This window comes from Corvus moneduloides, chromosome 1 (genome assembly GCF_009650955.1).
Source record: "Corvus moneduloides isolate bCorMon1 chromosome 1, bCorMon1.pri, whole genome shotgun sequence".
In the NCBI taxonomy this organism is placed as follows: Eukaryota; Metazoa; Chordata; class Aves; order Passeriformes; family Corvidae; genus Corvus; species Corvus moneduloides.
The window spans coordinates 75,992,624-76,018,964 of record NC_045476.1 but is presented as its reverse complement, the minus strand read 5'-3'; the positions used below and the strand labels follow the sequence as shown (position 1 = coordinate 76,018,964).

General features: G+C 42.7%; 2 protein-coding genes across 2 annotated transcripts; one reads left to right on the top strand and one right to left on the bottom strand.

The window, feature by feature from the left end:
* The first annotated feature begins 2,481 nt into the window (after window positions 1-2,481).
* Window positions 2,482-22,535, top strand: BPHL (biphenyl hydrolase like). Its single transcript, XM_032116506.1, has 7 exons — window positions 2,482-2,652; window positions 5,522-5,625; window positions 8,169-8,335; window positions 12,522-12,675; window positions 14,989-15,120; window positions 18,934-19,057; window positions 22,107-22,535. Exons 1-7 carry the CDS (start codon window positions 2,543-2,545, stop codon window positions 22,192-22,194), a joined length of 879 nt encoding a protein of 292 aa, XP_031972397.1. The 5' UTR covers window positions 2,482-2,542; the 3' UTR covers window positions 22,195-22,535.
* On the bottom strand, window positions 22,481-25,223 carry LOC116447361 (tubulin beta-1 chain). The gene is made up of 4 exons (XM_032116494.1): window positions 25,102-25,223; window positions 24,350-24,458; window positions 23,971-24,081; window positions 22,481-23,757 (listed from the first exon to the last, which is right to left on the bottom strand). Exons 1-4 carry the CDS (start codon window positions 25,156-25,158, stop codon window positions 22,697-22,699), a joined length of 1,338 nt encoding a protein of 445 aa, XP_031972385.1. The 5' UTR covers window positions 25,159-25,223; the 3' UTR covers window positions 22,481-22,696.
* Window positions 25,224-26,341: the final 1,118 nt, after the last annotated feature.

The following is a 26,341-nucleotide window of genomic DNA, read 5'->3' as shown; positions in this document are numbered from 1 at the left end:
TTTTGTCCCCTTTCAGCCAGTAATTTATGAAAACATATTTGAGGAAATAGTTGAACTGAAATACTGTATTCTCCCAGGTGCCCATCATGTGGAAATCTGCTTTACCAACAAGACTGGATGGTCTGGTGAACTGAGTAGGTTGAACACAGTTTGAATCTGCAAGTTTACACTCTGCTTGTCCTCGGATCATCCACCACCTGCATTCAGCCTTGGCACAGTGCTGCTTCCACAGCTGTACCTGGGGCCATTGCCCTGTGGGCCCAGAGAGAAACTCTCCTTGAGTCACCCCTCACAATGCCAGTCATTTAACACACACACAAAAAAAGGGTCTTTTGCCAATGCCATTTCTGCCCAACTGCCACCTATTTTTCTCTCTTTGGGCCAAAGAAGGCAGGACACTGCCTGTGGAAGAGGTTGCATGGTCCAGGCACTTGGGAGAGGCATGGCCACTTTACAGGCCTCCTATGCTCCAGAGCTGTGATTGCAGATGGAGATGACACACGGTGCAACAGGTTGACTGTGACAGCCTTTTCTACAGAGGGACCTCTCAATTTGTGTCACACTGACGACAGAGCTAACCCATCTGAAACTTTCCCAGTTCCCCTACACTGTATGACGAATCCTTTCTACCCTATCCTTCAGCACACATTCTGAGAATTTGCTATGTTTCCTTCAGCCTTAGTAGGTAGACGATACAGAGGAAGAATAGATTGAAAGGCATTTTAACCTGAATGAAGTTGGAGACCTTTCCCTCTGAAAGCTCATAGTGACACGAGATAGGAGCCTCTTTTGATCCACAGAAAATGCAAAATTCAGAAAAAAAATTAAATTTGTACAGCAGTAGACCAAGCTACTTCTTTGTCCTAAACACAGAATAGTCATCTATCTCCTCCGGTCATTTTCCACCAGAAAGAAACTTAGAAGGTGAGACTCACAACAAAGATGAGCCTCTGAAAGTAGCCTAGGAACCAAGGAAACTGCAGGGGCTTGTAAATGTCACCAGGCAAGAGTGAAGGCAGCTTGTCCTGATGAAGGATTGCTTGTAATTATCCATACTAAAGACCTTAATCTTAAATAGTTTGATCTGCTCAGGGGATAAACTGAACCAGTATGCTGACACAGTTGAGTTAATCTCTTTATGCACTGGGATTTGTTATGACTGTCATTCGCCTCTAAGACTTGTTAGTCCCATGCACACATATGGCAATGGGGTGAGAAGGCTGACAACTGTTCACTCTCCAGGCTGTCACCAAGGTTCTGCTGGGCTGGAATATTTAACACTGACCTGTCTTGAGGAAATTCCTCTCATCCAGGTATAAGGCAGAAGACCTTTAACTCCAGGTCTGCTTCAAGCTTTGTACCAGCTCTGCAGCTTTCTGCTATTTTCCTCACTACCTTCTCCACCACCACCCTGGCTGGCTGTGACTCAGGCTCATCCATTCTCCTCCACACTTGGAAAACAGACACCAAGGAAAGCAGTTGGTCTCCTTCTTGTTTTATGAGCAAATTGTAAGAAGATCCAGAAGAAAGCCAGGCTAAGTGCTACAGCAAACAAAAGCAGTCAGGCTGCTCCAGAGGTGGCTGGGCCTGATCAGTATGGGCACTTGTCAGGCCAAAGCCCTTGGCCAGATGTTCCCCACAAGCAGGCCCTACAAATAACATTGGTGAGGCAGAGTTAATCATTCCTTCCACGGGCCTGGGAACGCCTCGACTCTCGGATGCTGAAGGCACCACCACAGGGGAGCTGCAGCCCCCAGAGCTGCCCTCACTGTCCCAGCTGCCCAGAGAACAGTTCTCCAGGCAGACCTGGAGCCACAGATGACCCCGTATCCTCTATGTTCTCACAGTCCATGCAGCTTCTGCACCACGGGCAGTGCTGGAGGGGCAGTTCATGGCTTCAAGCCCCACGTGTCTCCGAGGGCTGGGATCTTCGCTCCCTGCAGACACCCCGGGTGCTGCCGTATCTCAGTGCGTCTCCGCCTCTTGGAGAGCACGAAGGCGCTCACAGTACCCCGCTCCCCGCCACGGCCGACGGTGCAGACGAGCACCTGAGCGGCGCTGGGCGCTGCTCTACTCTCGGACACGGCTGGAGAGGGCAGAGCCCTCCAGCCTCGCCTCCTGCTCTCAAGCGGGGACAGCACTATCCCTTCCGGGGCTCCAAGGCGGGAGCAAGAACCACGAAAACGACCCGATAGGAGGCACCAACACACCCGCTGCGGCCCCTCAGCTCCCGCCGTCGGGTGACCAATCAGAGCCGCGGAGGGGCGGGGCCACAGCCCAGGAGCCAAACCCTCCCCGCCCTGCCCTGAGTGACAGCGGCGGCCACCAATCAGAGCACGGGCAGCGGACCGCCCCTCTTCCCGCACGCTCCGGCGCATCCCGGAGTTGGCCGGCCCCGCATTCCGCCCCGGCGGAGGCAGGGAACGGGAGGGGAGGCGGGCCGGTCCCGCATCCCGCCCCGGCGGGGGCAGGGCATGGGAGGGGAGGCGGGGCGGCCTCTCCGTCTCCTTCTCTCCCCGCCGGGCCGGCCTCGCTGTGCGGAATGTTTTGCCGGAGCGCGGGCCGGGCCCTCCGGGCGCTGGTGCTGCTGCAGTTGCAGCCGCCCGCCCGGGCAGTGCCGCTCACGGCCCGGGGACCGGCCGCCTGCTACGGGTAAAATCCACAGCCGCCACTTTCTTCCTTTCCCCAACTCCCTCCTCCCCTCCCGCGGCTTGGGGAAGGGGATATTTGTCAGACGGGCGGTGGGATGGACAATGTGTTAGCAGAGGGGGTGTGGACTGGATTGGGAGGGCGGGATGACAAGGTGGGGACTCAGGCGGTATCCCGAGGAGCCTGCTCCTGCTTTTCCTGTGCCGCAAGGATCTGTACCAGGAAGGCTCCGCAGCCCCGTCTGGTCACCTGTGCCTGTCACCCTCCCCTCTGGTGGTCCCCGCAAGGCAGGACGTGCCGCTGACCGCCTGCCCCTTTGGCCACCTGCTGCTGGTAAGGGGCTCCCTGGAGGTCGCCGAAGTCGCAAAGAGAACACATGTATCTAATCTGTATCACACTGCTTATTCCGCAGATCCTGTTGAGGGAAACTGACATAGTACCGTAATTTTTTTTCCCCTGCACAGATAAAGACTAGGTCGTATTGTAGCACAGCTGGAACAGAGGTAGTTCCCAGATTAAGTTGCATTCCTACAGAGTACGAGGTGAAGTACAAGATCTGCCCACTGCATCTGTGCTGCCTTGGTAAACACAGGCAGTATGTATCCAATGCTCCTCAAAGAGCTATACACCTTGACATTACTAATTCAAAATACCAGGGTGGGTTTTTTGTTTTGTTTTTCTTTACCACATTTTCCAATTCTATCAACCAATGGAAAAAACATTCTTGCTGACAAGCGCACTATGAAGTGATTTCAGGCTCACAGCAATTTGATATTGGGAAGACCAAGTCTGCCTTAGGTGTTGCCAGTTTCTCAGTGCATAAAAAAACCAACTCATTTGTTGTTAGTCCAAAAAGTATTGAAAATACCCTCTGTGTAAAACTCGTGGATTTCAGTGGACTTCACACCGAGGCACAATCCAAGAATGGAAAAGCATCGCAAACTCGGCAATTTTCTCAAGCCCCTGATGTTAATAATTAATCCTAAAAACGTAGAACTATGTGGAAAAAAAAATCTGAGTCAGGAAAGCAGAATATGTAACTGTCTATTAAACTGTACATCTCTAACTTGTTTTTAAAAAGGTAACAAAATGTTGATTATTTCTGTTTTGTTAGGAACTGAAAGTGGTTTTGGCAGTTATTATTTATAAAGAAAAAAATCACAAAATTCTTAAAATTCAATGAGAGTGATGTGCTGATATGCTGTGGTGAGAACTATAATAAAATACCTGTTGAAATTAATGACAAACCAAAAGATGGCATATGAAGAATAAAAAAAACCCTTATAAAGAGAAGAAAGTGAAAGTCAGTATTCATAAAGGAGGTAAGGCAGCAATCTGAGTGCTACATGCAGAATTTGAGTTGTGAGGTGTATAAACCACATCAAATGTGATACACAGACTTTAAGGAGGTTTAGCATTACAGTCAAACTAATAATTTGGATCATATTAGCATAGCAATTCAGCAGAACTCACTGAAGTTATAATGGCATAATGAATTTCTTGCCACAGATTTGCATTTGCACTCCAGTTCTTAAATTGGATCTGCACATAAGGAGCTGATACTATTCTGCACAGTCACAGCTTTTATTCAGGCATGTGGCATGGGTTACATAGACACAAGATTTTATGTAAAATCAAAAATGGCTTTGTGTTGAACAGGGTCTGTGGCTTAACTTCCACTTAGGTATTGGGACACTGCGTTTGCAAGCTATTGTTCATTTTTCTTATGAAAAGGTTTTAAATTAGTGGGATTGTTTTTACCTGTAATCCACCACTTTCAACTCTATACATACTGTAAGTAGTTCAGACTTTATGTATTAAAATTGAATTTTTAATGAATTGCCCAATGCATATCATGTAATAGAGATTATTGTTACATCTAAGACTGGAAAACAACATGTCTCTATGCACATGAAATCCACAGTGATTGGATTCATAGAGCAAGAATATTTAGTCTAGAAAAAATGAGGGTTAATCAATAGGTAACCAAATGGGAAGATTTTTATCATATTACCTTTAAATAAAATGTGTTAGGCTATTGAAAAGATGTTTTGCAACCATTAGGGCACAAATTTGCCTGGGAGAGCAGATGCAATGGTTTATACTGTTAAGAAGATACTTTGAATCTATGCTACTTCTGCTTTCTCATTAGGTGTTTGTATCTAGACCTGTTTCTCAGGTCACTTATCTGCTTACACGTGTCTTGCTTTGTACTGAATATTAGTGTAGGGGTTTAAGTGATGGCCTGTGCAGTCGGTTTCTGTGGTGGTTTTCTAGTAGGTGGATTTATTGCTCATGTGGTATTTTCCAATTAAGCATTATCTCCTATTGAGATTACACTGACAGAAATATTATTATCACATTCTTCTTCTCTGCTCTCATCTCAGTGCAAAGTGGTTTTCATTGCAGACCCTGTGGTTCATGAGGGACAGCAACAATAGATTGTGGTTTCTCTGGCAGATGAAGAGGCTCAGTTTAGTAACAGCAAGGTGAACACCAGCCATTTTGAAAGTTATGCTGTGACAGAATGAGGTTTCTCCTCTCTGATGTATTTATTTCAATGTTTCTGTAGCCATGTAAAACTGCCTTTATGTTTTCCTGGTTGTACCGTCAAGACTTTTTTTTTCCCCCCTATCCTTTAGCCTGGGTATGAATGCTACATAGTGGTCACAACTGAATACTTCTCTGCTCCTGAGAAGCTGTTTTTAGTCTTCTGTGCACCCATGAAAGGCAAGCAAGCCATTAAAATCTCACACTACTGTCATTAATATCTAGGAAAAGTAATTATTCTGTATTCCTGGAGTGACTATGTAGTAATGAAAATTAACTGTCTGAATGTTTTCCTATTTCTTTCCTCTTTCCCTATCCCTAGTACTTCAGTAACATCTGCCAAAATCCAGGTGAACGGAGTCCACCTGCATTATCAGCAAACAGGAGAAGGAAGCCATGCAGTTCTTCTGCTTCCAGGAATGCTAGGTTTGGAGATTTTATCTTGTCTTTGTAGAGCAACCACCTCTTTATCCATCTGGTCTCAAGCAAGAATGCATAAAAATATTTTGTAATGCATTCAACACCTGATTATGGAGCGTTTTCATTTAAAAAAAAAATGCTATACTTCAAACAGAAGGGAAAAGGCAGAGTTGTTGCCATCAGTTAACAGTTTTTAGAGGATTTCATTTATCTCACCAGGCACCTTTTATACAATGTCTGGACTTACATAGTGGTCACTTCCACTTTTGGATTTAACTGTGCAAAGGTGGCATCCAGGACAGGTGGCAAATAGCTACACAAGGTGGAAAATAGCAGAAGGGGGGAAAAATCAGGTCAGCTGTATTTGTTACACAGACAGAATTATGCATTCCTTTTTAGAAGCTGGATGGACTCCAACTGGATTAATAGACATAATGTAACCCTTGCAGTTTATTGTGGAAAAGTCACTGTTAAAACTTTTTTTTTTTTTGCTTGAAGATGTATTTTCACATTTTGTTTATTCAGGGCAACATCATTAAGATTCTCAGTGGCTTTTTGAGATGGACAACAGGTTCTGCTAGCTAAGTGGTGTCTGTCCATCAAAACCACTGTTTTTGATAACAACCTTTTAAAATTAACACAGCCTATTTTTTCTGGGTTCTTGCAGTTCTAAAGGGCCCATCAGACTTACCAACAGTTCATGGCAGGCTGTCAGTAGGACTGTTACTGGGCTCAGAGTTGGACTAATGCTTACTAGAATTGCTGGATAAGATGATAAAATGTCAGGAACTGAAGAGCAGGAAACATTTGTTCTTCTTGGCAGCAACATTTCCAAGTCTTCATGAAGTGGTTCTTTCTTTCAAAGAATTCTCAAGGGGAGGGTGGAAAAAATGAATGCTAGTTGTCCTTCAAGCAGTCATATGTTTCAACCTATTGATTTTAAACAGCTTTTTAAACTGGCAATCCTGTTGCCAGTGCAAACGCTTTAAATAGAAATCATGTATTTCTTCAGTTGTGAACAATATTATTATTGTTGTTGTTGTTTACTGTTGTTATTATGTGTACATTGCTATTGTGCAATTAGCGTTATTGCAAACAGTAAAACTTAGGCTTAGTGTCTTTAGCCTTATAAAGTTTATAGTTCAGCGCTTTTGGGCAACATGTGGGAATGAACTTCACATTCTGACCAGTGCATCCTTCTTCCCTTTGTCAGAAAACTGACACTAAGTTTTCAATATTATTTTATGCTACTTACAGTATTAACACACTAATAAGTTTGTTGTGGCAACAAGGTAAGTGCTTTTAGGTCACCAGAATTAGTCTCTAGACTATTTGTAGACTACATTCAAACAAAATAGATATATCTCTTTCTAGCTACAAAAATACTAAGAAAACCAAGAGGACACAGCATTTATATATGCTCTCAGTCTTGTGTAATTTTTAAGTGATAAAAATATAGTATAACAAGCATGCTCATGGCGATGCAGAGGTCACACAAGGCCTCTGTAAGAATATGAGATTAATCAGTTTGTGTTGGCATTTTTCTAACATCCTGATATTTTGCTTCTGACGAGCTGTTAATTGGTTTTGCAAGAGATCATGTCACTATGTAATCAGTTCATCACAGAAGGCTGTATACAGCCTCTTGTATAACTTAGACCTGTTGGTGGTATCTGAGGACAGATTTCTCCAAGTAAACAGAAAGAAAAACATTAAATGCCTTTAAATGGCCCTTTTAATATAGCAATGGATAGCCAATTTTATATTTCAGCACATTAAATTTGAACGAGTTTTACCTAAATAGCATTTAATACTGTTACCACATGACCACAACACAAGACAAACTGCAGTCTTACCTTCATGCTAGATTACCTTCATTCGTAGACAGCTTAGTGCAATAGATGGGAGTACTTCATTTTTAAATCCTTTGAAGGTCTGAGTCATTAATAGAATAAATGGTTCTGCTTCAGAAAAATTGGCTGTATTTGGCTTATTTTTACATATTAGAAAAATCAAAATATACAATTTTACACTTCTGTGTCACCACCGTCCCCTCAGCAAACAAAGTATTTAAAGGTCAGCTTTGAGCACCAATATTCTCATAGAGGTGCTTTATCAAATAACAACCGTCTGGCATGGTGCTTTTCACTTACAAATTTCTAGCAGAATATTCCTGCCCTTTCAGTTTCACCTGTGATGTCCAGGTAAACAGCAATGACCATACTACTGCTTTAAATCTGTTAAAGATAAATCCCTACTCAGTTTAAGAGAATGTATTTAAGCACATGTGAGAGCACTGTTCTTGATAACCTTTCATACCTACCAGAAATGGTTTGCTCTGAACATACTGCAGATGCTTCTAAAGATTTTAGTTGTGATACTTCCTGTCTAAGAGTTGCAATGGATAGTTACAATTAAAGAGTACTTCACTCGCTGGATAATCTCTTATTTGGAATAAAGTTACAAGTTTTCCCCAGTTTCCCTTTAGAGTATGTATACTATGTATGCATTATGGTGGTTAATAAAATTGAAAAATTATAATGTTTCAGGGAGTGGTCAAACTGATTTTGGGCCGCAGCTTAAGTCTATGAATAAGCAACTTTTCACAGTTGTTGCTTGGGATCCTCGGGGATATGGAAAGTCCATTCCTCCATCTCGAGACTTTCCTCCAGATTTCTTTGAGAGGGATGCAAAAGATGCTGTGGATCTTATGCAGGTAAATCTATTATGAGATTTCATTCTTTTATTCTTCTTTTTTTTTTTTTTTTAAAGCTGTTTTCCTTAAATTTTGAGAAGGACAAAGGTTGTTTCCAGCAGACAACAGATTATGGAAAGACCATACAAATGAAGGCTTAGAAGTGAGCATATACACACTGTTCCAGAAAATATTTTCTTCTTCCACCTATTCTGCAAGATGCATAAAGGTTCAGCAGTGGGAATGTGGGAATTAATATAAAGCAATATGCTTTTATTCCAAGACCCTACCCTAAGAGGTTTGCAGCCAAGAACTATGTAAGTTTAGGTAAAGTGTGTGTAAAAAACAAAGTCTATGCAAAGTAGCTTAGTTGAAGGGATTACCATACTGAAAGGCTCATAGAAAATTTTCTATTGAATAGAATCTTGGTGTTATGCCTTGAGCAGCCCATTTAGGAAACATTTGATTCTAAAAATTAATTTGATGCTTTGCATTTTACAGCAGATTACTGAAATCATTGTGAGAAATCAAAGTCTTCCTGTGACCATACCAAATCTTACTAACTAACACAGCAGTTGCGGTTATAAAGAATATGGCCTAAAGCTGTTATTATTTCTCCTTCTTGAAGAATTTTTTATTCAAATCTGTGTTTCTGTGTTCCTCTTTTATTCTGTCCTATAGCTGCTGACACTATTTGCTGGTTTAGTTTTAACTAATACTTTGGCTTTTTTATATTAAGATGTACAGTCTCTTCAGTCATGTTAAGAGAGTTGGCAGAGCATTAAAATTCAAAAAATATGAGGCAAGATTCAGACAGTCAGTCCAACTGTATTTCTGTAATAAACAATAACCTTGCTGAAAACCCATCTGAAACTGGAAATGTGGCCTTCCTGGTGTATTCTGCACAGTGAACCAAAGTAAGTCTGACAGCAGAATCGGGATTAAGACACAGATTTGCCCTCTAACCATAAAAGCAATCTCTCTGCACTGTAAATCTCCAATGTTTTCTGCTACACTAGCAAAGAAAATAAAGATGCTGCCATGAATAGGTGACAGACTTGCAGTCTAAATGGTTGTAACCCCCTTCTTGTCTCTGTTCAAATACTAATAAATGCAAAATATTAAACAGAGCTTTCCTCAAAGGGAGTGTAACCATGTAGCTTGCAGCCAAACAGGACAGCAGCCTACCAATCTCTAGAGCTGCCAAAGCAAATGAGACATAGCATCCTGTTTTTTTGAAGATGTTTCTCAATATAAGCATGTAATAACAACTTACTAAAACGTTACCAAGCGTGGGTAACTTGCTTCTATTTTAGGATGTTATAAAGGATAGCACAAATCCCAAGGAATCATTCCAACTATGATTTCCAGAATATAATGGTTTACATTCATCATCCTGCCTACAATCAGCCAAAAAACACATCCGTATGGGTGAGCCTCTAGAACCTTTGTTCTAGTCTCCTTCAGATTCTGGTGTCTCTGCTGGAGCTGTGAGTGATGCAAGGTTTCTATGAAATAACAAAAGCTGAAATTCTGCAGAGTATTTAGCACCTTTATGCAGAAGACACTGTTCTGTGTCCCTCTTTGTGTTCAGTGAAGGAGTTTGCTTGAAATAGGAGGAGTATAATGCACCTAAGTCCTCTTTGCTATCTTCCACCCCGATGTCTAGCTAGCAAAGTCAATAGCATTAAAACAATTATTAGGAAAATAATTTGTGTTGATATTTAAGAAGTTCTTACTCTTCAAAGCTACTGTCCTAGCAAAAGGATGATCTTGGGCTTCTCTATGTTTTTGTAGATCACCTGTAACTTTTGCTTGTGCTACACTCCCTGTGATGCAGTAAAAACATACATATAGTGCTGAGTGATGTGGTATTGCAGCTCACTGTTGTATGTGGTAATTGGATTGCATTTCACACAGGCCTGCACAGAGAAGGTGACTTCAAAATAAATTTTGTTCACTCACAGGGTGAAGGCAGCACAAAATCACCCACAGGACTGTGCTGTGCAACCAGCTTTCAGGTTACTGCCCATGTTAGGTTAGCAATCTGTAGTTCAAAATTAAAGTAAGCAAACATGCATACCTTATCCAGCATAGCTGCTGTATCACGTTGTTTTTCTGAAGGCTGCAAAGGATAAATTAAATTTCTCCTGCTGGAAAGGCGTCCTAAGATACCCCAAAGAATTCATCAAGATAAAGGCTAGTGAACAAGAGAAATACTGGAGGCAAATAGGTCTCAAATAACCTGTCATGAAGAATAAAAATTTTAATCAGCTATTCCATCCATCAGCCAACTTTGAGCTCCATAATTTGCTATTGTCAGTAGGGGAACAGTAGCAACATCAAAAACTTAACCTCTACAAGCACTGCTGCCAACCCCCGAAACCTGCCAAGACACCAGGAACACTTCAGCAGCACAATAATGAAAGTTGGACACAGACTAACTACCTCTTCAGCAGACCAGGGCCAACTTCTGATCGGCTGCAAAAATTCAAAGTTTCCTTTTCTTGCTATCAGCTCTTACACTACATGTCCCTTTCTTTCCCCTACCTTGTTTCTTTTCTGTTTAGTAATTACAGCTTTGCAGAGTGAAATCTAAAATTGGTCAACACTACAGTGAGCAGAATACCAAGGATGAAGCCAAAAACTTAATAGGGATAGAAGTCTGCTAAATATCGAGTTGATTAGTAAAGTTATGCCTCACTTGAGCATCAAGTTTACAAGCACAGTAGAAACATCTTTTTCTCTCTCTGTAGTTGTTTCTCATTACCTGCATTTTTCGTTTCTTCTGTCACAACAAAGCAGGCCTGGACTTCCAACACCACCAAATACCAAAGCAATTCATTCAACTAACTTGCTCTTTTCCCTCCAAAAGTAAAATATCCTCCTTAATTACATCTAAAAGTCTGTAATTTCTGCAGAACAAATGCAAAAAACCCTGTGAAATATATTTTCTTGTGAATGAGTTCACAAACCAAAGTTTCTGTATGCAAAACTGCAAGGATTGCCTAACCACTGAATATCATTCCTCTACAACCTTCAGATGCATTTTCTCATGAGTGCCTTTACCTTCCCCACTCTTTCCCCACAGAAAACATAACATAACACACACAAAATCCTCTCTCCTGTGACTGCCAGTACTCCCTACCACATATAGTCATTTATGAGGAAACAAGAGTTTCAAGTTGTAGTAGAAAGCATTATCACAGAATCACAGAGTAAGCTGAGTTGGAAGGGACCCATCAGGATCATTGAGTCCAACTCCTGGCCCTGCACAGGACACTCCAAGAGTCACACCATGTGCCTGAGAGCATTGTCCAAATGCTTCTTGGACTTTGTGAGGCTCAATGCTGTGACCACTGCCCTGGGGAGCCTGTTCCAGTGCCCAAACACCCTCTGGGTGAAGAACCTTTCCCTGATATCCAACCTAAACCTCCCCCAACTCAGCTTTGTGCCATTCCCTTGGGTCCTGTCAGTGGTCAGAATTAATTAAGGTCTTGGTTGTCATATTTTTTGCCCTATGCTTTCCTTTTCAAGGAGGAATTTCATTATTAATATTTTGAATTGCAACTCACCATGAAGTAACATTTAAAATATACACTTAAAAGCTTCAGAAAATGTAAATTAGCAACAAAAAATTGATACAATCCTTTAGAAAATACTTTAAGTATTTTTTGGTTGTTACAGAGCACATTTTTTTTTTTAGCTCAGCTAGTATCAGTAAATCAGATAGCTGGTTTCCATTTTTCAAGTCTTAAACTTTTCTTTTTCTTAAGTTTAGCCTAATCTTGGATTGCATACCATCCATCCTGTGATAGTCTTTGCCCACCTCGCACCAAGAGAATCCACAGATTCTTCATATCATCAGGCTCTCTGAAAAGGTCTTTACCCTCCATTTTCAATCAATTTTTCTTTTTTTTGGAGGGCTTTTTAAAATGCAGCAAGAATCTAATAGGACTACTGCCTGTTTCATTAAAGAGTTATAGAAAATTGAAATGGCAGGAGTAATTTCTTGTTTTCTAAATATTTGACCTGGTTTTTAGTATTTTTATGTATAGCAAGAAAATTATATCTTCTTATGAAAGCTAACTATAGTTCAGCTGTGTGTGTTGTGCCTAAAACTGTACAGTTAATTTTCAAGAAATATTTAACGTTTGGTTGTAAAACCAGCTGGTGATTTGCATGTAACTTTCTTGTATGAATCAAGGCACTAAAGTTTAAGAAGTTCTCCTTGCTGGGGTGGAGTGATGGTGGAATTACAGCGCTCATTGCAGCTGCAAAGTACCCAAATCTTATCCACAAGTTGGTTGTCTGGGGAGCAAATGCCAGCGTTACTCAAGAGGATGTGAGAATTTACAATGGTATGTACAAACTGCATGTTGTATTCTAAATGAATTATTTTAATTTCTAGTTGACCCAAGAATCTTAGTCATGCAACAGCTAAGTGGAGACAGAGCTGAGGACATAACAAACCTAAAGAGACAGGACACAAAATTCACTACGTTGCGAGGTATAGGGATAGATTAAATTTATAGTGAGAAACTCTCCAACACTTACTCTAGGGGCAATATAACAGATTTTTTGACAAGCCCTTACCAACTTACCCTGATGAAAGGCAGAAGTTATAATAGATTATCAGTAGTTTTCAGAAAGTCAAATTTTTGTTGTTATAACAAATTCCTAAAAATAAATTCCAAATAATACTATCAAACCCCAGATTTGATTTCTTACCTCAAATCTTGCACAACCTTTTTTGAACCAGGTCCACAGATAATCACTGGGCTAGTTCTTAACAGCTTTTGCTTCTAGAACCTATATAATATAGACAGCAAGAAAGCAATTTCATAACTTACTGTTTAAATTCAGGAAGCAAATGAATAATTCAAGTAAATGTCCCAAGATGTCTTTACCATTTGCATTCCTTTAGTTAATTATTATCATTAGAAAACCTTTGCAAAGTAAAGAAACATAGGATTTCTGATCCTTATTCCACTCATGTGAAATAGAATCTGAGATCGCTTCTCGCTATAAAGAAAAATAAGAAGGAATGGCTGGTGTACTCAGAAAGGGACCATCTTTCCTTTTGAACGTAGAAATGAAAAGAGTTAACTGTGTAGGCTCTCAACAAATGTAACCTGGTATAGTTCATTTTAGTGACTGGAGTTTGATTTATACCAGCTGTGAAATGCGTCTGGCTTCAGCAAAATTACAAGTGTAGGTATTGCCCATCTGTATTTACCTCACCTATACTAACACTAAAAGTGGTAGTAGTAGTAATATATTTTTTAGTTCAGAAAACAAAATGCTTTCTTTCTCTACATGTTTTTATATTTATTAAATTTTTATTGTACATATATGAAATGTACATCTCCTCCCTGCACTACAGGCTAAAATGTAAAAGAAAAATTTTAAAAAACCCTAAAAAAAACACGACAAAAAGAAGTCCTGTTTACATGGAACACCCACTGCAATGTTGGCCTTTGTCCTCTTTGTGGATTGTTGCTTTCAACATCTCTCCCTGGCTGATAGAGTTGAGAGTAGCAGCACAAGTCTTCTACAACTGGCTCATCAGTGCACCTCAGCTGCAGAGTTTCACAGGAGTGACATGTGTTGATTTGGTCCTTTCAATATTGGCTTCTCCCTTCTCTTTTTAAGTTAATGCAAGCCCCATGGATAAAACAGTAGATTCTATAAAGGAAACAGTTGTTCAGTAGCACCTAGCCTGGGGTGAACAGACTCATTTTCAATTAGATGCTGTTATAAAACACTTTCAGTCACTGCTACCTTTGTCATTTGGCTGGACAGGTTCTCTTTGTTAATTAACACCTCACTCCTTTCTTCCCTTAATTCCCTTTTGAAACCAGTTAAAACCTTTGCTAGTGGCATATATTGCTGTTTGATGATTCAGTACTGTCCTGTTCTCTGCGATGCCAACTTTGTTTCAGACTTTATCAGCACAAAGCTGTACAGCTGAAATATAGTTTAGTGAAAATAACCCTTTTGGATACGTAGTTTGTGAGCAGTACTGAAAATTTTAGAGGGAAATAAATAGAAGACTCTGATAAATAAATAACTAAAATGTCAAATTATTTGTACAGCTTTAGCCAGCCTGCCATGAGTCACAGGACTCTACTAAGTGGAGTCACTTGTTTTTGTGTAAAACTATGGCAAATATACCATGATGTCAGCCTGCTGGAATGTCTTAGTAAGAGCTTCCTTCCTCTGAGAGCTGGTAGGAGCCATGGAAGAACTTCCATCCATGAGTCAATGCAAAAGGCTAAAGGATATAAAAAAGAACTGCCACGTCTAGCAGTCTGTTATGAAACATTCCCATTTTTATATACAAAGTACCCCTTGAACTTCTCCTGTGAAAGTATTCCAAAAAGTTGTAAAAATTCTGATGGTTCTGAGTCCTTGGGTTATTAATTTTTTTCTGTTGTTCCTTGTGACCATAATGACAAGATGTTCCTCTACAACTCAGAAGACCACAGCAGAGATTGCACAACTGTCTTTTTTATACCCTTTCTGTACTATGAATTATTTAAAATACTCATTGCAGTTTCAAGTTTGAAACACATATTTGCAGTCTGGTTTGAAAACTTCCCTATATTAGGAGTGGGTTTTTATCTTGTTGCTGGAAAGGACATAACATATTTCAATGTTATTTTATGTAGGCATCCGAGATGTTTCAAAATGGAGTGAAAAGGTCAAGAAACCACTGGAAGAGCTGTATGGACACAAGTACTTCGCAGAAACCTGTGAGGCTTGGGTAGATGGAATATTACGCTTTGCTGACAATTCAGATGGTAAGGTTTTCACAGTGTTGAGCTGAGGCAATTAGAATAGCAGGCAGTCCTGGATAAAAAATATCTAACTACTTCTAGCAGCAGTAAAGGAAGGACTCTGCATATGAGATTAAAAGCTGGGTGTGACTCACACTCAGGAGTAATACAATTACTCTGTAGATGGCTCACAGAACCAGAAAGGTGCAGGAGAAAAATATTTATGGAAAACATTAGCAGTTGAGGCTCTCCTCTTGTTCCACCACAAAACTACATTATTAAGTCATTGCTTTTGTGCAGGCTAAACAGAAAGGATTCTGCTCAGGCAGAATCTTTTTCTCCTCTTCTGTCTCTGTGTACAAGGATTATCTCTTGGTGACATAGTTAAGATGTACCAAAAGTAAGGCATGCTCTTTCCAGTTTTTGCAAAATGGAGCTGAAAAACTCTTTCAAACCTAGTATGGTGTGAGTTAAAAAAGAAGGGACTTCAGATTTTGAGAACTCAGAACTTAAAAAAAGCATTTTAAAGACTATTGAAACAGCTCAGGTGTTTAAAAATAATTTTAAAAATTGTAAACTAGACAATATAATTCTTTATCCCTGAAGATTTTTGCAATTACTCTACATAGACCTTTTCAGCCAAGGATATTATGAATAATAATCAGTGGTTCTATTTTAATTCAGAGGAAATTTGCTTTTAATTTGCCTAAAGCAGTAATGTATAATACAGAAAAAAGGAGTTTGTAACTCTTATACACATTTTCCTGTAGCTCCCATAATGAAAGATAGGTGAAGTGCATTAACAGGCAGCAGGTACTACAACGAAAACGTTCCTTCATGTCATATTTTTTCCATAATTTTTTTGTATAGGATCAATGCAGCACTAGGATTTCTCCCAGTAAAGTGATGTAACAAATTATGTCCCAATTTTGTTTTACCCCTTCTGGAATGCTTCTCCTTAAATTATATATATATATATATATATATATATATATATATATATATTTGTATATATATATATATTTATATATATTTTTTTATATATATTTATTTATATATTTATATATATATTTTTATATATATTTATATATATATATATATATATATATATTTTTTTTTTTTTTTTTTTTTTTTTTTTTTGATATGCAAAGCCCAGTCTGGTGAATCTGTGGCTGTGACATCCTTTCACTGCCTGCACGTGCCTCAGACACTATGAGATTAAGTGGCTGTGAAAAAGAAGCCACCTAGAAACATGTAACAAGGAGCTGAATTACCTAGATGCTGAAACTGGGTCAGATATTGGAAGAAGCCTAATGTTTGCTACAAGAGATGAGCAGCTATCAGACTGCAGGTTCTTTTGCTGGGAAAAACCCGTTTTCCAACTTAGATTACAAACAGGCCACCTTGCAATTAAAGTCAAGACACTGCAACAAAGGCGCAGATACAGCAGATATAAGGAAAGGTGTTAATAAAACCCATCAGAGATAAAAGGAGGACAGCAAAGCCAATGTTGGTCAAAAACTCAAGCTGTTTTTAAAACTAGATTATTTTCCCTGAATGAGACAGCTTTTAGTGTGAAATACGATAAGAAATGACCTTTTAGAAGGAGCCAACACTTAAGGAAACTGAGTAAGTTACATAAAGTCTCAACAGCCAAGATTTTTCTTGCTGTTCTGTGCTTTTAGAGTGAATACAATTTAGTGGTTATGTTACAAAACAGTTTTAGGACTGAAAACTAGGAAATAATAGTTTGACTGCCAACTATCTCCCTAGATAAATAACCTCAATTTACTTGGTACTTGGTTCTGAAAAACAGTCAACATTTCTGCAGGTGTTAGAGGACTATGGGTAAAATGTTCTAAATGTAAATATTTCACTAGTAGTACTGCAAACAAAGGCTACATAAATAACCAAGCAATTGGTAAAACTCAAACAGCCTCTGACTTTAGAGCTAAGGAAAGCGTGCATGGATGAGCATTAATCTTACAGCTGTTGGTAGCTGCAAGGTGACAACTACAAATAGACAAAGTTATCTGAAAGAAAAATGGGACATAAAGCTCATCAAGGATGTTTTGCCCAAAGATTCCCTTGCAAGAACATGGGAAGAAGTTAGGCAACGAGTTTAGAAACTGTGTTACTAAGGGATGAGGGAAAAAAGGGGAGAAAATTCAGAGAAGTCTTTAAACAAAAGCATTAAAATTACTTCTTATGAGATTAATGACTAGTAAGCATAAAATTATGAATGGGCAGGAAAAATAGCCTTTGAATAGTTTTAGTGCAATTCCTATCAAATTGTTATGCATTTGTATTGGGTTTGCATGGCCAGGTTTTGGTACTGGGGGTTGCAGGGTGCCTAGAAGCTTCCCCTGTGTCCAGCAGAGCTAATGCCAGCCTGCTCCAAGACGGACATGCCACTGGCCAAGGCCAAGCCAATCAGTGATGGCAGTAACACCTGTGTGAAAACATATTTAAGAAGGAAAGAAAAGTCACTATGCAGACATTACTGCAGCCAGAGAAGAGCAGAGTGAGAATGTGTGAGAGGAGCAACTAAGCAGCCATCAAGGTCACTGAAGAAGGAGGGGGAGGAGTCCTCCAGGGCAGAGGTTCCCCTGCAGCCCGTGGTGCAGTCCCTGGTGAGGCAGCTGTGCCTCTGCAGCCCATGGAGGTCCACAGAGATGCAGAGATCCGCCACAGCCCATGAAGGAGCCCATGCCAGAGCAGATGTATGCCCGAGGGTTTCTGTACCTGTGGGAGGCCTGTGCTGGAGCAGGCTCCTGCTGGGACCTGCAGACCCATGGAGAGAGGAGCTCACAGTAGGGCAGTTTTCCTGGTAGGACTTGTGACCCAGTGGGGGACTCATGCTGGAGCAGGCTGTACCTGAAGGACTGCACCCCATGGAAAGGTGACCCATGTTGCAGCATTTTGTGGGGAACCATTGCTTGTGGAGTGGACTCATGTTGGAGATGTTAGTGGAGAACTGTTTCCTGTGGGAGGGACCCCACGCTGGAGCAGTGGAAGGACTCCGTGAGAAGCAGCAGGAACAACCTGTGATGAACTGACCATAACCCCCACTCCCCATCTCCCTGCACCACAGGGCACAGGAGGTAGAACCCAGGAAGAAGCTTCTAAGATTTATTTTACTTCTCATTATCCTACTCTGATCTTGTTAGTAATAAATTCAATTAATATCCCCAAGTTGAGTCTGTTTTTCCCACGATGGTATTTGGTGAGTGCTCTCTCCTGGTCCTATCCTTATAACTCAGGAACCCTTTGTTTTGTTTTCTCTTCCCTGTCCACATGTAGAGGGGAGTGATGGAGAGGCTTAGGTGGGTGCTTGGCACTCAGCCAGGGTCAATTCATTAGAGCATTGCAGACAGCAAAGGGCCTGGGAGGTGCAACAGGTATCAGTACAGCCTAAGTTAATTTGTTAAAAAAAAGTAGCAAATCGTGTAACGTGACAACCACTGTAACAAAATGCAGCTTAACCTGAGGGCCATAGGACTCTAAAGCTGAAAAGAACAAAGCTGGGAAGGAGATTCATGTATCAGCTTTGGAGAATCAAAGAGAGCCTGGGGGAAATGCAGAACAGAAGTACTTCATTCCCTCTATCCTTTTGTCCTATTATCCATTAATGGAGCCAATAGCAGTGAAGTAACATTTTGGAGTAAGAAATGTTAATTATAGTCCTGCTTACATACTTCTGTAGATTAATCACACACTATCCACAAGGAGAGGCAGTAGCTAGAACCCAGCGGAGTTCAGAGTCCTTTACGGAAGCAGTTTCATCTGTCATACAATTTTAAAGTAAAGTGTAACCTTCATTTGTTTTCTCCCTAGGTAATATCTGCCAACAGTTGCTGCCAGATATTAAATGTCCCACATTTATAATTCATGGTGAGAAAGACCCTTTGGTCCCACAAGCTCATGCAGAATACATTCATAAGCACATCAAAGGCTCTCGGTAAGTTAAATGATGGAGTTTTTATATACCATTTTTGGAGAAATGAAGCAGTTCAAACAGTGTTTGGGGGAAAAAAAAAAAAAAAAAAAAAAAAAGGTATTTGGGCAAGTTGTCTCTGCCACACAGAGAGCTATTCTAAACTTCCCTAGAAAATTACAGTGCAAACAGGGTAGCTGGGCCTTTCTTGCAATACAAAGAGTACAGTATTTTAATAAGTTCCTTCCTAAAGCCCTCTGAAATGAAGTTCATTTTCCTCTTTTCACTCCACAAACAGAACCACTACTCCCTAAGATTTATCGAAGCAAGCAAACTTGTTTTTATGACCATTGCATTTCTTTTGCTGTAAGAGACCTCATTTCTGTCCCATTCAGTTCAACAGAGAATTTAGATGCTATGAATGGAGAGAGATTCCCAGTTATTAAAGAGAGAAGCACAGTTTACTTCTGTTTGCTCTGCCCTACTGATGTGAAGAACAACCTCAGAGATTCTGTTTCCACCTGTCCCATGAATTTTCAGTGTTTTTAGGAAAAGCAGAATGAGAAAAAGATGTACAGCTGTGCTCAGAAATATTACTATATAAACAAGAAAAATATCAGGGCACCATCTGCTTCATGTGTGATGTGGTTTAACCCCAGATGACAACTCAGTACCATTCACTCCCCCACTCATGGGATCAGGGACAGAATCAGATGAATAATAATGAAAAAACCCCTCATGGGTTGAGATAAAGACAGTTTAATAGGTAAAGCAAAAGCCACGCATGCAAGCAAAGCAAAACAAGGACTTAACTCACTGCTCCCACAGGCAGACAGGCATTCAGCCATTCCCAGGAATGCCAGGCTCCATCACACATAGCAGTTACTTGGGAAGACAAATGTCATCCTTCCAAACATCCCCCTTCCTTCTTTCCCCGGCTCAGTATGCTCAGCATGATGCCATATGGTATGGAATATTCCTTTGGTCAGTTGAGGTCAGCTGTCCCAGCTGTGGCCCCTCCAAACTCCTTGAGCACCCCCAGCCTCCTCCCTAGTGGGGCAGTACGAGAAGCACAGGCAGCCTTGATGCTGTGCAAGCGCAGCTCAGCAATAACAGAAACATCTATTATCAACACTGTTTTCAGCACAAACCCAAAACACAGCCCCATAATAGCTACTGTGAAGAAAATTGACTCTATCCCAGCCAAAACTAGCACAACTTGAAAATTCCAGAAATGCTTCCTATAAAAAGCTGGGATTTTACCAGCTGAATTCTCCTCATAAATTTGCACACAAATGCAAGCGTTCTATTACTACTTAATAGCAGACTGTGATGATTAGCACTGGAGAACAGAAGTAGTGAGGGGGGAAAAAAAAGCAACACGTTTTTATGAATACAAAGTGTAGGGAACTGTTTCACTGGTGTTATCTCACTGCAAAAATGAATGATATTATCTCAAAGCCAGGCACACTGATCATAGTAATGCATGCTGCCGCAGGAAAGATGAGAACAAGAGATCTTCCTAACAATCACATGCAGGTGTTTTATTTCATGTCTGCTGGTTCCTTACTCCTACATGCCCTGCTCAGAACACCTATCATCCTGCTTGGTTTCACTGCGCTCCAAAATACTCCAGATGCTGACTAAGGCAAATTATCCCAAAAAAACTAGACAAGGATCTGATAGCTTCTCTTTGGAAGACAAGTCAAAGAGGAAACACTGTTAGAAATTGCCATCCAATAAAGTGTAAAACAGTGATTCTTTGCATGTCTTTGTGCTGAAGTGCTCCCCTGTATGCATATTTGTCAGAAAAGAAACCAGATTAATGGTGTTCTCAGAAAATAACACTTGGGTACATGGTCCCATTCTTCCCTGGTTGTATTGGAATTGACATTTTCCATTGTGAAGTAGAAGGAAAAAGCTTAAAGTTTACTTTCAGTAATACATGCTTCTACCATCAGCTTTTCTTGCCCTGATTTTTATCTAGAAGTAAAGTAGAAAAAGCTTCTTCTGATTATAGTGCAGGTACATTGCTTGTTTCTCTCATGGTGGAAGACTGTGCCATCATTCTGCATTTGCATGGTATGGCTGGAATTTGGTGGCATTGCCAGCAGTAGGAAATAGCATACACAGCACTATAGGTTTGTGCATCTGTGTGCTGCTTAGTCTTTGAAGAAACAGACTTAATAAAATTCAGACAATTCACTAGAAAAGCTGGGTATGTTCACATGCTTCTGCTCTTTTCCCGAAAGAAAACAGCACTTGTCACCACCAAAAGAAGGTCAGTCCCTCGTGTTATAGTGGTACTTTGACATGAAGGCAACAAAGTATCAGTCAGAATGGTTTTAGCTCTGTTGAAACTGCTTAGTATATGGTAGCACAAACCAATTTAAAGAATTTCCCACCCCCATATAAAGAAGTGTACATTCTTGATGTATAAAGTTTGTCTCAGATAGAAAGCAAAAGCGAGTGGAATTTTAGGCATGTCAAACTCATATTCGTATTACAAAGATTTAACCTTATTCACAGGTACTACTTCTAAGCTTTTGGTATAGCCAGAGAAGTTCTGACTTCCCTTCTTATTTTAATGGATCAATGGTTTTAGTTTTGGATTGTCTTTTTGCAAAAAGATGAGACAAAGTACAAATAATAACCAAGTTTGGGTCATGACAAGGACTCTGCATTTCACTGCCCAGCACAACTACTGTTCTCTGAAAGAGGCAAAAGTGCTCAGGTACTTTACATACCTTTCAAAGATGCATCTTACATAAGTTTTGGAATCTTATCTTCTGTGTAGATCACCAGAAAGGTTTCTAGAAACTGGGTCTAGGACAAAAATTTCTTTTAGCCATATTTTATCCTCCCCAAAGTGGGACAAGTAGTATGGTTATTGCTTCAACTGTTGCTGTGGTTCACATTCTGAACCACATGTAGAGGGACAGTACTTAAAATAAGAGTTACTACAGTTACTTACTGGGTAACCAAGAGCAAGGAAAATGCAACAAGTATTTTAATTACCTGTACTCACAGAATGAAATGTATAATCAGTGTTTGATTTTTCTCTTCTTTTAAGGCTGCTTCTGATGCCAGAAGGAAAGCATAATTTACACCTGCGTTTTGCGGAGGACTTCAACAGAGAAGTGGAAAATTTCCTACGCTGACTTGGACTGTAAAACACGTCAGAGGTGCTTGGCCTTTGCCTTGTTTAGGAATATAAGCTGGCTTTCCATTTTCAATGAAGTTATAGGTAGGTTTGAGTCCTGTAAGAAAAAACATTAAACATGTTTGCATGAGAAGGATATGTCTTAAGAACACGTAAGCCTCAGTGATCAGAGCATACCACTGTACTGCAAGACTTCTGACGTGTCCTTAAGCTTACTTGTTGCCACGCAGGCTGAACAGTTGTTCTTTGTCCAATAGAGGTGTTAAGAAAGACAGAAAACATGATCTAGAATGCATGCCTTTATGAGCTCTTAATATTAAAGGACAAAAAACATTGTAAGAATTAGGATTCAGATGTGTTACATTGAGAAACCGGCCAAAGTCACAAATGCTGAGAGGATAATTGGGTACATAATTTCTAGAAAACATGCTTCACCACCACTATCAGAAGTCATTCAGATGCATGCCTGCTTTACAGAAGTTCCTTTGATACCAGAGGGCTTAAGCCTCATCCTCCTCTCCTTCCTCTTCAAACTCGCCCTGCTCATCAGCAGTGGCATCCTGGTATTGCTGGTATTCGGAGACCAGGTCGTTCATGTTGCTCTCGGCCTCCGTGAACTCCATTTCATCCATGCCCTCACCGGTGTACCAGTGCAAGAAAGCCTTGCGCCGGAACATGGCCGTGAACTGCTCCGAGATCCTCTTGAAGAGCTCCTGGATGGCCGTGCTGTTGCCGATGAAGGTGGCGGACATCTTGAGGCCGCGCGGGGGGATGTCGCAGACGGCCGTCTTCACGTTGTTGGGGATCCACTCCACAAAGTAGCTGCTGTTCTTGTTCTGCACGTTGAGCATCTGCTCGTCCACCTCCTTCATGGACATGCGGCCCCGGAAGATGGCGGCCACCGTCAGGTAGCGGCCGTGGCGGGGGTCGCAGGCAGCCATCATGTTCTTGGAGTCGAACATCTGCTGCGTCAGCTCGGGCACCGTCAGGGCGCGGTACTGCTGGCTGCCGCGGCTGGTCAGCGGGGCGAAGCCCGGCATGAAGAAGTGCAGCCGCGGGAAAGGCACCATGTTGACCGCCAGCTTGCGCAGGTCGGCGTTCAGCTGGCCGGGGAAGCGAAGGCAGGTGGTCACGCCGCTCATGGTGGCCGACACCAGGTGGTTGAGGTCTCCGTACGTGGGAGTGGTCAGCTTCAGGGTGCGGAAGCAAATGTCATACAGGGCCTCGTTGTCAATGCAGTAGGTCTCGTCCGTGTTCTCCACCAGCTGGTGCACAGAGAGGGTGGCATTGTAGGGCTCCACCACCGTGTCCGACACCTTGGGCGAGGGCATGACGCTGAAGGTGTTCATGATGCGGTCGGGGTACTCCTCCCGGATCTTGCTGATCAGGAGGGTGCCCATGCCGGAGCCCGTGCCTCCGCCCAGCGAGTGGGTCAGCTGGAAGCCCTGGAGGCAGTCACAGCTCTCCGACTCCTTCCTCACCACATCCAGCACAGAGTCCACCAGCTCAGCGCCTTCCGTGTAGTGCCCCTTGGCCCAGTTGTTGCCAGCCCCGCTCTGACCTAAGGGCAGACCAGAAGCCAGGTGCCACATTAGCGCCCCAGGCATAAACAGAGAGGATGCCACTGCCCCTTCCCTAGGGGCTCCTCCCCTCACTTCCATCCCCACTCTGCTGTGGGGATTCAGGTTCCCCAAGGTCACTCGCATGCTCGCTCCAAGTCTTTCCTGTGTGTGGAGTTCCTGCTCTGGAACTCCTCCATCCCGCAGTCACTCACCAAAGACAAAGTTGTCGGGACGGAAGATCTGTCCAAAGGGGCCGGAGCGCACGGAGTCCATGGTGCCAGGTTCCAGGTCCACGAGGATGGCACGGGGGACATACTTGTTACCTGTGGGAGGAACCAGCACCGGCATTACAGCCTCGCAGTCGGCAGCCAGCATCGGAGGAGCCCTGCTGTGCTCCCATCCACCTCCCTGCATTTCTCTGGAGAGGCACTGTCACAATCAAGACTACCATGTTATCAGAGCCTTTCTGAGAACAAAGGTCTCTTAGAGGAGTCACTGGCAGATGACAGCTCTTGTTCAGGGATTTTTCCAGCCTCCTTGAACTGAGCCTGCCTCATTTATTTAAGGACATCTGAGGAAGCAGACACTTACCGGCAGCTTCATTGTAGTAGACATTGATCCTTTCCAGCTGCAGCTCACTGTCCCCATGGTAGCTGCCCGTGGGATCAATGCCATGCTCATCGCTGATGACCTCCCAGAACTAGAGGAAATTTTTGAAAAACGGCAATTAGCCAGTTCCAGTGGAAACAGCTGGCCAGTGCCAATCACACACCCCCAGCGCAGCCCATGCATTCCACGGCCCTGACCACTCCCTTGCATGGCAGAGCAGCTGCTGGGTGGGAAGGTGAGTCAGTGCACAAGGGCTTCGCTGACCACAGCAGCTGAACTAGCAGGGGGCAGACGAGCAGCCAGAGCACTGAAGTGCAAGTTAATTCCTTTGTAGCTTGTATCCGAAGGGTGACCACCTCTGGCTATGTCAATTTGGTGTCCTCCCATTGTCTAGCACTGGCTTAAGACCCTTTAGTCACTACAAGATGGCAACACCTGCACACGTTCGGTGGTGACGGGTAATCCGTGGCACTAAAGCACCTCCCGTTCCCTCCGCCCTCGGGAGCCGGCGCCGTGGCCACAGAGGGGCGATGGCCGCGGCTGCCTGCAGGAAGGCTGGGCACGCCGGACGGGAGCGCGGGCATATCCCTGCCCCGCGGCAGCTCAGACCAGCAGGGCCGAGGGGCTCAGGGGCAGGAGCCCCGGCGCCTCAGCAAACCCCGGGTCGCTTTTCATTTCGGGACGGAGCTGCGTGCCACCCGCAGGAGCGCCCCGCTGCCCGCGCCCGTCCGTACCTTGGCGCCGATCTGGTTGCCGCACTGCCCGGCCTGGATGTGCACGATCTCACGCATGGTGCCGGTGTCCGAAGCCGCCCCTACTGCCGCTGCCGCCTCCTTCGCCGTCCGCGCTCGCAGCTGCGGCGGCCGCGCCCCTCGCTGTCCCTTAAATCGGGCGCCGCGCCCCGCCCCCGGTGACGTGCGGCGGGAACGGCGTGGGGCGGGCCCGGCCCGGGCATTGTCTCCCGCGCCCCGGGCTGGTCCGGTCTGGGGGTGGTAGGCTACGGGCCCCTCCACGGGCTGAATGCCGCTGGCTTGGGGCGCCGGGGGAACCTCGCCTTCAGCCGTCGGGGAATAGGCAGGAATCGGACACGACATGGCTCATCTTGAGGTGAAAAAGAAAACAAAACCGCCTAACTCTTCTTTGCACACCTGTTGGAACTCCTCCTCTCGCTTCCTTCGCCTCTACTGCGCCACAGCAGCAAAGCACATGCTGCTCAGTTTCATTAGCACCCTCAAGCCTGTATTTCTAGCTTAGGCCTGCTTGATCATGTTTCAGTATGTTTGAAGCACAAGCATAATTTTTCTATAGCTCAGGCACCTGAAACAAGCAGGGATTGGGTAGTGATGTTAAAGCCCACAGCTACTTTCAAGCACGAAACTGTTTTAGGTAGTGCTGCTCCATCTGTATATGTGGGGCTCTAATTTCAGGAACACAGAGGGTTGGCATGAGATTTTATGCTGCTGCTAAAGAATGTTTTCTTCTGGGAGTTATCCAGCAGTGATAGCAGTTTAACATCCACAGGAATGGGATATCTTTCTTTTCTATAAGTGAAGTTATGTTGTGTGTTACCAGACACCTGCCACAGATCTCATTTTGGAAAACTTTGAATCCTGCTTGTGGTATCTCTGCTTGATCTCTCATAGGAAAAAAAAAAACGAGATAAGCACATGGTGGATGTCCAAGGGAGGAGAGACAGTTCAAGGATAGCAAAGAGAACATAATCGAACCAGCTGCAATACGCACCTGTATCTGCACTGCTACCAAGGAGAATATCTGAAACAAATTTCAGCAGGGTCTATAATGGATTGGGCAGAAACTGTTGAACTTGATTATAAAACATTACTTGATTCACAGCTCTAAGTTTTTTTGAGAAATGAAAGTAGCTTTGCCACCCAGCTGGTCAGCCTTGAGGACAGCTTTACACTTGCACCAGGGAAGGGAGATGACAGCCACCATGAAGCCAGGAATAGGCTG

What these genes read in the sequence shown, in the direction of transcription:
- BPHL (XM_032116506.1), top strand. Translation starts at nt 2,543, where the DNA reads ATGTTTTGCCGGAGCGCGGGCCGGGCCCTCCGGGCGCTGGTGCTGCTG. An exon ending in ATGCTGTGGATCTTATGCAG is followed by an intron (nt 8,336 to 12,521) that starts GTAAATCTATTA and finishes GTATGAATCAAG; the next exon opens with GCACTAAAGTTTAAGAAGTT. An exon ending in AAGCACATCAAAGGCTCTCG is followed by an intron (nt 19,058 to 22,106) that starts GTAAGTTAAATG and finishes TCTTCTTTTAAG; the next exon opens with GCTGCTTCTGATGCCAGAAG.
- LOC116447361 (XM_032116494.1), bottom strand. Translation starts at nt 25,158, where the DNA reads ATGCGTGAGATCGTGCACATCCAGGCCGGGCAGTGCGGCAACCAGATC. An exon ending in CTACTACAATGAAGCTGCCG is followed by an intron (nt 24,082 to 24,349) that starts GTAAGTGTCTGC and finishes TTCCTCCCACAG; the next exon opens with GTAACAAGTATGTCCCCCGT. An exon ending in TCCCGACAACTTTGTCTTTG is followed by an intron (nt 23,758 to 23,970) that starts GTGAGTGACTGC and finishes GTCTGCCCTTAG; the next exon opens with GTCAGAGCGGGGCTGGCAAC.